A 10,510-nucleotide genomic window follows, 5' to 3' on the forward strand; every position below is an offset into this window, starting at 1 on the left:
TGCTAAAACCGGCAAAACATTTGCAAATACCTCCCGATTACCAGCCCACGAGTTTAAAGGCAAATTCAGTTTTTCTCTAAAAATGTTCTCTATCTGGGGTGCCTGGCTGGCTCAGTAGGAGTAGCGTGTGACTCTTGGTGTCTCCGAGTTCCAGCGCCACATTGAGTGCAGACATTACTTAAATAAAACTAAAAAAAAAAAAAAAAAAAGAAAAGTTCTCTCTCTGCTCTACTTCGCTTAAGGGACTGTGAATATGACAGCATTCTGGCCCCAAGCTGCACCTGCAGAACCTTCCTCAAGGGGCTTCAGCTGGCAAGAAAGGGAGAGTCTCAAACAGAATACATCCGATTCTCCCCTAGGTGCCTTCTAAGTATAGGTGTCCCCTTTCCATGCAGGTCTGGAAACCCACGGTCCCCCTCCTGACCTACTGTCGCACACCCACAGCGTCCACCTCCTCCATCTCCTCACGCAGGCATTTCTCTGTCTCACGGCATCACAGGAAAGGGGAGACAGCTCGGTAAGGCTGTGTTGAGACCACAGTCACGGCACTTTATTTACAATATATGGCTACAATCGCTCTATTTTCTTAGTAGCTGTTATCCTAGTCTCTTACCGCGCTTAACGTACAAACATTATCGTGGGCGCGTACGTCTAGGAAAAAACGTGCAACGCGTAGTGTTCGGTACTGTCTGCCGTTTCGGGCACCCCCTGGGGGTCCTGGAATGTGTCCCCTGCGGATAAGGGGGTCCATAGTATAAATCCTTCCCAGTAGTATGTTTATCTGCACTGGTTCCAACAGCTCAATAGACCCGGGACATTTTCTTCCCACGGAGATCATGGTGGTGGACCAAGGAATCTGGCCAGTCCTCAAGTGACTCTGTTTCTCTCTCCATCTGAGTTTAGTGGGAAGATGTGCAGTCTGTCTCACGAGAAAGTTGCACAGAGGAATGGACTACTGGTTACAAAGCACCTTGAGATCCCTAAACAAAGGCAGAATAAGATCAGCAAGCACTAAAGCCATGACTGGCCTGTAGGAATGCTGCCTGCTGCTGTTCATGTGTCCAGTAAACGCCCAAGAGTCCCCAAAGTCCCCCTGGGTCTGCTTAGACGGCCGCAAGAAGTGCAGTGCTCCTGGTGGGCCTGGATCCCAAACCGGGGAAATAACCACCATCTGATCACTGCAAGTGACCCTTGTAGATTTAAGAACTTCGTTTACTATTCCACAGACACTCTTTTGGGCACTCAGAAGGAAGACAGGTAATACACTTCGTTCTTCCTTCCACATTTGTGACCATCTGTCCAATTACAAGAGAAATGACTTCATCGTAAATGTACCGTGCAAATGGGAGATGTGCTGGAGTTCCTGTGAGGACCTGGACTCAGAGCTGAACCCGCCAGCCCAGGAGACACAGAGAAGATGACTCAGCGTGCTGGTTACATCAGCAACGCTGTTCCCCAAAGCACAAGCAGTGGGGCCTTTAGCGAGAGCACTCTTGTACCTCCAACCATCAGCCCTGTCACCCTTGCCACAAGGCAGGTATTCAACGACAAGACAGTCTGGACCCACACGGGCTATCTACCAGACTAGCACCTTCAAGAAGGCAGAGAACATTCTAGCTCCACTCTATTGTGGCTCATAATGCAAATGTCTGGCCATCAACGCAGCAATACTGACAGTGTTAGAGACAAATGGCCGTAGGCAACTCTGGAATACGGTATGAATTCCATCCTCCTAACATGGTGCCAGCCTTCCTGCAGGATCACACCAGTAATAGAGCCAGCCTCCTCCAGGATCACAGCAGCAAACAACCAGACTCCCCCAGGATCACAGTGAACAGACACAGTCCTCCCCCAGGATCACAGCAGCAACAGAACCAGCCTCCCCCAGGATCACAACTGTGAAAGTCGCCCTGAGTCTGATGGCCCAAAGAAAGGCTTGGCTCGGGTTCTGCAATTAATGTGAGAGCAGCATACACTCGGCTGCCTCCCTGTGAGGTCTCTGCCCATTGGGGGGGGAAGTACTGAGCAGTCCAGCTTCAAGTTCTGTGCCTTCCAAGGGAAACAAACATCACAGGCGAAACCAACGTCCACCAGTCCACAGCCCCAAAGCCCTGCAGTCCTGTCCCACCTCCTACAGCTGATGGCACACTTCCTGCTTCAACTGGCAGTGCTGCTCCAGGTCTAGTCTTCAAACTACCACCAGTCCGTGAGGGACCAATACAAGGCAGTGAGCGAACCCTGAGGAGCTCTCAAGGCAAAGAGACATTCCTGCAACATTTTAATCTTACTTCACAAAAGTACTGGTCTACGAAGAACTGGAAATTACAAAACCTGGTCCTTTAGCACAACTAACTTTTAGAAGTACTTCTAGAAAGGGGACGAGAATTTAAGAGCCGTCACTGAGCACTGTGTTTCATATTCACAAGGCAATCCACGGTGTCTGTTTACACTAAGCAGTCTCCTCTCCCAAACAACCTCAACTCCTGCAGCTAAACAGCCCCACCCAGTGGGAGAAGACTTCCCCTCTCCAGGCTTAGACTTGGCTTAACGGTGGTCGTAAAGAAACAAAATCATGTCTCTCAAGTTGAGCAAAGTCAGATGATGAATTAAGCGAACCTAACCCCAAACCTGACCCTGTCCTGATACAGCTGTCCTTATGCCCAACTCCCACTGAGAACGGTCTTATCAAAGAAGAAATAGGGAGAGGCCTCTGGGCAGCCAGGCAAAGGTTACTCTCACAGGGCAAATGTTGACAAGGCAGCCAATGCAGCACCGCAGCTTCTCATCAGAGACACCCAAGTTCAAGCCACCACCCTAAAGAACGCAGGCCGGTGACCAGGAAAGCTTCAGCCAGTGCAGACAACTGGTCTTCTCTCCTGGCCAGCTAGCCACCACTCTGGAACCCCTACCGCGTGCCAGACATCCTTGCACGGTGCTCCTGAAGAGAAAGGAGAGTGAGAGGGAACACATGAAAATCACGTATGCAAAGACTGCCTATTAAGGTTTAGCTCTTGAAAGGTGCTTCTGTACACGAAGACTCTGACCGCACAGCCCATCTGGGTAACACAGGTAACACAGGCAGGAGAGGCCGTCCTCTGATAAACTGGTGGGAGTGACAGGGTCGAACACAAAGGCCAACACAGGCAGGAAGACAACTTCCATTCCACCAATCGTGAATGGCAGAGGGAGGAGATGGGAAGGGTCCGAGGACCCTTCCAGCCAGCCTCCCGAAGACAAACACGGTCCAGAACAGGGGGCTCGCAGACACTGTGGAACACCGGCCAAACAGAACGCAGCCTGGCTTCAGCACGTCCCTGCACGCACTCCCTTCGCCCCCGAGCTCTGCCGGTCACCCCGAGAACACGTGGTCCACGTGAAGAACATGGTTCCCCTCTGTTCGCAGATGCTAGCAGAGGTAGAAGGGCGCACTGCCAGCAAGTGAAAGGGCTTCTGGTGTCCAGTGCCTCAGAAACGTCGCCTCCAGCAGCGAGGGGCCAAAGCGTGTGGAGGCTAAAGCTGAGGCAGGTGCGGTGCCGGGGAGGCTTCGCCTCACTCCCGGCGGCCACACCAGGCTCCGAGGCCTTCCCGGCCCGCCCTTCCCAAGAGCCTCTGGGATGTGGCAAGCCCGGAGAGGTCGACTGAGGACCCGGCTGCACATTTGGAGGTCCACGGCGGCTCAAGTACATACAGTTTCTGAAGGCCAGGCGTCAGAGAAACAGCCCCGAGATACCGCCTCTCTTTAAAGGGGCAACCGTGGGAAGGACCCGAAGAACTGGCAGGGCGCAGTGCTGCGTGAGCACGTCACCTCAGCAGGCGCAGAGATGGCCGGCCTCCCCTCCTCACGGTTTCAAACATCTGAAAGCACAGAGAGTCCCAGGCGGAAATCCAAGACCCCACACGCCAGGCTAACAACAAGAGGAGCCTACAGGGAGGAGTCAAGAGAGTTCTGATCAATAGCAAAACGACAGGAGAAACGATTTAAATTATAATCACACCAGAACCCGTGGGCCATAATGGTTTTGAGACGTGAAGACCTGATTCCTTAAGTCATGCCTAATCAGTTACCTCAACAGGAAGAAACCACGTATGGATGGCGCAACCCACCCCGTGGTCTTTGGAGCAGCCATCTCTCACCCCCAACTACGGCAGAGGGCGGGCTTCCTCAGACCCGCCTTTCCAGCCACGAATCACTCACTCACACACCGAGATCACCTCGCTTTTCCATGGTGGAGGAGCGCTTAGCCTCAATGGACCCGTGTGGGCCGAAAGCCGAGGCTGGTGGCAACGATCAGTCGTGTCCAGCCCCACGCACACAACTCCTAAGTGTACCTCACGGATGGGCCATTTGGGCGCTGGGAGCAAGGGTGTGAGAGGCGCAGTCCATCGGTCTCAGAAGGCACACGGAGGAGACCGAGGACAGACCCCTCAGGGACGGGTCAGCCTCACCCGTGCATCATGGGCTACTGGTGTGGCCCACACACGGTGAGGCCCAGAGGGACGCCACGGGCAATAAGCAGCGGGGCTCCCCACTGAGCTCTGACGGTCTGAACCCAGTTGCACAAAGCACAGAGCTGCCTAGCAAGGTCTCAACCAGAGGACACACGGTTTCAAAATACCTACTTCTCGATGCTGGGTACGGGCGCTAATGGACTTCAGTACAGCGCCTAGGTCCTAGGTGAACACTTCGGCCAAAGTTCACTGCGCTATAAATGATGCAAACGGCTCACGTTCACCCAGCAATTCTCCCTAAATGAACACTGCCAAGAAGGCGGCCGGCTGACCGCTGGAGAGAAATGTCCCCAGAGGGTCTTTTCTCCAGTAGGGCAGACGGGAAGGCATCCATACCGCGTGGGGCAGGGAGGCACCCCAAGCAGTCACGAAGCGCACTAACGCGTGGCCTCCTGACACTTGTCAACCTAGGGGTGCACCCTCTCCAGGTGACAAGAGGGAGGGATGGGGCCAGCTGCTGAAGAGCAGAACCAGAAGCGTGAGTGACAGAAGCTACGCCTGACCCCTCTGACAGGTTCACGGGCAGGGGCCGCACAACAGGACGTGTTTACCCCAAACTTGCGCAACACCAACACCCCTCTGCACGCGCTCCTCTGCCACGTCCAGGGGGCATGGGATCACTCACCCGCTTCCTCTGAGAGATGCGGGGAAGTCATGTTTAAATTGCCGACTTTCAGACTGAGGCCAACCTTCTATTCTACATGTGTATGTGTGTACTCCTCCACTGTAAACCTGAAGCGATCCAGAACTTTCTAATCCCATACATGTTCTTCAAATCTATCTTGAGATTTTTAACAGCCCAGAGGACGACCTCACGAGTACAGAGAGCTCTGCTACTTTATTTGCCTCTAATTCTGCCAGCATCTTAACACCGACTTCCTCTACACTCACCTGAATCCCACTCTGGTTTATGTCCAGGTACCCTGGGCGGAACGCGGATGCGCAACATGTACTCCACTACCACTGGACCAGGCAGAGGACCCGACCCGCCAGGGCGACCCGCGCTGGGTGCTGCGGCCGAGTAGCCCAAGGTCCAGACCCAGAGGAGCCGGTTGGCTAGGGCTGCGTTGTCGCAAAGGGCACCGAGGGACGCGGAAGCCTCGGACCGGCGCCCTGGACTTTCGCCGTGCCCACCCCCACGTGCACACGACACAGGGGGCCGCGCTCCCGCCCGGCGGCCTTTGTCTGCCTGCGGGGGGACACCCAGGCGCGACACCGGGCGGGCGGGCCGCAGCGAGCGGCCACGGTCTCGGGCCGAGGCCCAGGGCCACTCCCCGGCGGCCCCGGGCGCACGTTTGGGCAGGTGCCCCCGGGGGCACGGGCCGGACCCCACCGGAAGGCCGAGAGTTCCAGCCGCTGCACACCCGCCTGGGGAGCTGCGGGGGCACGAACCGGACGGGTGGGAGGGGAGAGGGGTCCCGGTCACAGCCTCAGGCCGGAGAGGGGAGTCCCCGGGGCGGGGTCTGGGGTGGGGTCCCCGGGGCGGGAGCCGGACGAGGGCCGGAGGGGGCCGGTCCTGGGCCCTGGGGTCCTCGGGGCGAGCTCCGGGATCCGGAGGTGTCCGGGATCCCGGGTCGGGGGCCGGGGGCCGGGGTGGGGGTGGGGGTGGGCCGGGCGGACGCTGGTCGAGGGGCGGCCCGAGCTCGGGCGGGGGAGGGGCGCCTCACCGAGATAGATGTCTCCGAAGGAGCCGCTACCGATCTTCCGGCCCAGCCGGTACCTGTTCCCGACTCTGAGCTCCATGGTGGCGACGGCGGCGGATCCGGCTCGCTCTTGCCCTCCCGGCCGCTTCCTGGGTCTGAGCTCGGGGAGGCGGCGCCGCTGCTGCCGCTACGGCGGGTCGGGCTGCCGGCTCCGCCCCCCTCACGGCCCCGCTTTCACCATCGCTTTCCGGCCGCCCGGCTGCTCCCAGCGCCTCAATACGGGGCGGATGGGACAGTCCGAGCGCCGCCGCCCCTGCTCCGGCCCCCGCCGGCACCGCTCGCCCTCTCCCCGCCGCGGATGGACTCGGATCTTCCGGGCCTAAATCCCCCCTCAGCTGCCTGAAGGAGCCGCCGCCATCGCGCTGTGACGTCACTTCCCCTAGCAACCCGGAGGGGCGGGACCGCGCTGCCCGAGGGGCGGGGCCGGGGCTTCGGGCGATGAGGAGGGGGCGGAGCCGGCCGGGGCCGGGGCCGGGGCCTGCGCTCGCCGGATACCTGGAGACCCCGGGACGCCCGGCTGGTCCCCTCCACACTCTTTGCTTCGCCGCTGCAGCAAGGGGGACCCCTCCCGGCCTGTTCCCACATGCAGGCTCCACGTGCTGGCGCAGGGGGCTTCGTTTGTCCTTGCAGGTGTCTCGGAAGCCAGCGGCTCCCGCGATAGACCTGGGACAGGACCGAGGCAGTGCTTTTTACGAGAGGGAAAGAAGGGGCCGAGCCCGTCCCTCTAGGCGCTGGGACGCACAGGACACAGGCTGGGACACGGGCAGGGACACGGGCTGGGACACAGGTGTGCAGGGCCTCTCGGACTGTCTGGTAGTCTGCTCAGGATTCCCCTCTCCCCCCCCAACCCCGAACCCCCCCGCCCCGGTCCTACCGTGCACCTCCATGTGGCACTGCCGCTGCTGCCCGCCCGCCCACGCTTGCACCCAAGCCTGGCGCCTGCTGCCAGGGTTTCAATGGGCGAGGCCCGCCGGCCTGCCTCTGAGTCCCATCTTCCTGGAGACTGAATCGACTTTTCTCTCTAATTTGTGTTGGGTCTGAATGTTCTTCCTTTCAGAAGAAGGGTAAACTTCAGAATGATGGCGGGCTTCAAGAGCTGGAGCCTTGATTCGGATCAGTGGGAAGGCAATCCTCCAGAGGGGCACCCAAACCAATAAAGAATGACTTCCAGGTCGTTGCCTCTAGAGGCCCATGCCCTGCCCCAGCTCAAAAGGAAGAGCCATAGCACATAATGTTAATACATACTTTTGAACATTTAGCAAGTATCTACTACTCTGAGCAAGATGGCAGCACAAGTTGAGGGGCAGGGACCGCCTCTGCAGGAGGCAGAGGAAGAAAGCAGTGCTGAGCGAGTGCGCTTGCTCCAGAGGCTCCCGGGTCTCAGGAGTGCAGCCCTTGCCACAAAACAGTTGGGGGGCAGGTTGGGAGACTGCTGTCAATTCCTGAGTTTTGTGAAGCAGTGCCTGGAGACAGGAGAGGTCACCAGGTAAATCATGATCTGCCTGCTGCTAGTGAGTGGTGGGCAATTGGAAATGCCCCATGGCTATGTGTCAGCCTGGTTCCTCAGTCTTATGGGATGAGGGGAGGGAAGGGGCATTGCCAAACTAGTACAAACAGCCTTGTTGGCAGAATTCCCTGATGAATGGTGTGCCCTGTTTCCCCTCCTGAGAAAGCCATGAGTACAAACTGGGAACACAAAGGGACCTAGAAGGACAGACCGCCACTCCCTTAGCTGCCCTGGGCTGATCACTGGCCAGCAGTCTCATTCTGGGGACTAAGTGTCCTCCCTCAAAAAGAAGTTGCAATTCTTTGGGCCTCCCCCAGGCTCCAGGGTTCTGCCCACTACACCCATTTATGCTTGGAATTGGTCAGGATAATCAGCCAACAGCAGGGCCAAAGGCCTTGCTTGTGTTTTACTCCATGGCCGTAGTGAGGGCGTGCCCGCAAGAGGCATATGCAGGAGCAGAGGCAGCTTCTTTGAGGAGCCACTTACCAGGGGCCTGTGCCAAGGTCCGAGGCCCGGTTACCCCAGCACCACGGTTGCAGGTGCCCTGGGTAGTCCTCACTTTCCCATTTGTTTTGGTTTTGGTTTTTGAGAGCGACAAAGACAGTGTGAGCTGGGGAGGGGCAGAGAGAGAGAGAGAGAGAGAGAGAGAGAGAGAATCCCAAGCAGGCTCTGCCCTGTCAGCACAGAGCCTGATGCGGGGCTCAAACACAAGAACCATGCGATCATGACCTAAGCCCAAAACAAAAGTCAGACGCTTAACTGACTGAGTCCCCCAGGTGCCCCCTCACTTTCCCATTTGTGAAGCACCTTGCAGGATGGAGGCTTGCTGAAGCTGTGCTATGATGGGTGCTTCCCCACCTGCAGCCTCCAGAGTCCGGAACGGCTCAGAGTGGGCCAGCACGGATTCTCCAGAACCCTCTCTCCGCTCGCGTGCTGCTGTCTAATCCTGCTCTGCCATTGACTTGTTGTGCAGCCTTGAGAAGGGCCAAGGTCAATGCCCCCAGACCCTCCCTCAGAGTGTCAGCAAGAGGACCGGGAATAATACAGCGAGCGAGAAGGCTGGCACGAGTGGATTCTTGTTGCTGGAATCAGTCTTCTCAGTGTCCCTGCTCACACTAACCTCAGCAGCCCCTGGCACATCATAGGCACTCAGTAAACACTGGTTTGTTTTTTTTTTTTCAACGTTTATTTATTTTTGGGACAGAGAGAGACAGAGCATGAACGGGAGAGGGGCAGAGAGAGAGGGAGACTCAGAATCGGAAACAGGCTCCAGGCTCTGAGCCATCAGCCCAGAGCCTGACGCGGGGCTCGAACTAACGGACCGCGAGATCGTGACCTGGCTGAAGTCGGACGCTTAACCGACTGCGCCACCCAGGCGCCCCAACACTGGTTTTATGAATGACACGTGGATGAATGCCCAACTCCCAGGCCAGGCCTTTGCAGCTGGGGCGGCTTCCCTGGGCCTCACCTCCAGCTGGGTTTCACTGCACCCTTCCCAGCTCTGGCCTGTGCGGTCTCCTCCCTCACAAAGTCGCTTATGCCCGGATCTCCCAGGGTGTGTTCCCCCTCCACCCTTACCTGGGGCCTTTATTGGTTTGTTTGTGTATTTATAGTTTATTTATTTTGAGACAGAAAGAGAACGAGAGAGCACGGGGAAGGGAGAGAGAGAGAGAGAGAATCCCAAGCAGGCTTGGCACTGTCGGTGAGCCTGCCAGCGAGGAGCCCCACGCGGGGGCTCCAACGAGAAACCGTGAGATCGTGACCTGAGGCGAAGTCGGGAGTCAGGCGCCTAACCGACGGAGCCCCCCCCCCCCCCGGGCGCCCCATTGGTCCAGAGCTGCGGTAGAAGCGGCTCACCCAAAAGGCGGGGGGGCGGGGCGCCTCTCCGGCCAGACACCGCCCCCTACAGGCCCCGCCCCCACGGCCCGCTCTCCGGGAGCAGCCACGCTCCGCCCCCATCCGTCCGCGGCGCGGCTGTGAGGGTCGCGTGTGTCCCCGCACCATTCCCACTGCACCTGGCGCTGCGGTTTCGACGCCCTGCCAAAGTCGCTGTCCCCTTCGCTTTAGCCCAAACTCCCTCTGACCTCTTGGGCCGGCCAGGAAGCCTGGAAGGAGAGCAGGGCCAGCCTGTCTGCCGTCCTCCAGTGGAAGCAAACTCAGAACGTGTCCGTCCGGGGCGGTGGGGGATTTCCCAGGCTCGCCGTCCCGCGTGGGTGCGTGTGTGTGTAAGCAGCTCCGTTGACAGTTCACATACCGCTCAATTCACGCATTTAGAGGCTACGATTCGGTAGGTTTTAGTGCGCAACCATTACCGCCAGCAAGTTTACATTTTCATCCCCCGGAAAGGAAGCAGGGACCTTGAGCTCTGCCACCCACACCCCACGAAGAAAGGAAGCTGTGTGCTCTCACTGGTGAGGCCAGGCTGCAAAGCTTTGTGTTTTCCTGTCCCCTGTGGGGGCACAGCTCCCTTCTCCCATCCTGGCCTCGCACCATGGGCTCTTGTCCGACTCTGTGGGGTCTCAGCAAACAGGTGGGCTGGTGTGTGCATGCGCCCGTGTCCTTGGAGGGGTACCTGACCTGGGACTGGGGTCACTTCATGGTGGCACTGCACCACTTCCTGCCACTGGGCTCGGTTCTCCTGCTTCCTCTTGCAGCTGTGCTCCAGCTTCTGGTGGCTTCTGCCCCGGGAGCTCTCCTGACCTCTCTACTGTGCCTCTTCAGCTTCTGGAAAGAAGGTAACTAGCTGGTCCTGACCAGCCAGGCAGTTTTTTTTCTGCCCCAGGTCACAGCT

The 10,510-nt window shown here is 58.1% G+C and overlaps 1 protein-coding gene across 8 annotated transcripts in view; it reads right to left on the reverse strand.

Moving 5' to 3' along the window:
* Positions 1 to 6,566, reverse strand: part of CSNK1D (casein kinase 1 delta) — a 33,183-nt gene extending 26,617 nt beyond the window's left edge. For 2 of the 8 annotated variants that reach the window (XM_086688321.1, XM_086688322.1), the window contains exon 1: positions 6,177 to 6,561. In XM_086688321.1, the coding sequence (XP_086544447.1) occupies positions 6,177 to 6,252 (76 nt within the window). In that variant the 5' untranslated portion in view covers positions 6,253 to 6,561. Of the gene's footprint in view, positions 1 to 5,400; positions 5,513 to 6,176 lie in introns of those variants that run through there. The other 6 variants (XM_086688319.1, XM_086688320.1, XM_086688318.1 and 3 more) reach the window with 5 other exon arrangements.
* Positions 6,567 to 10,510: the final 3,944 nt, after the last annotated feature.

Source organism: Puma concolor, chromosome E1 (genome assembly GCF_028749965.1).
Source record: "Puma concolor isolate L17-30 chromosome E1, mPumCon1.1.hap2, whole genome shotgun sequence".
NCBI classification, from domain to species: domain Eukaryota; kingdom Metazoa; phylum Chordata; class Mammalia; order Carnivora; family Felidae; genus Puma; species Puma concolor.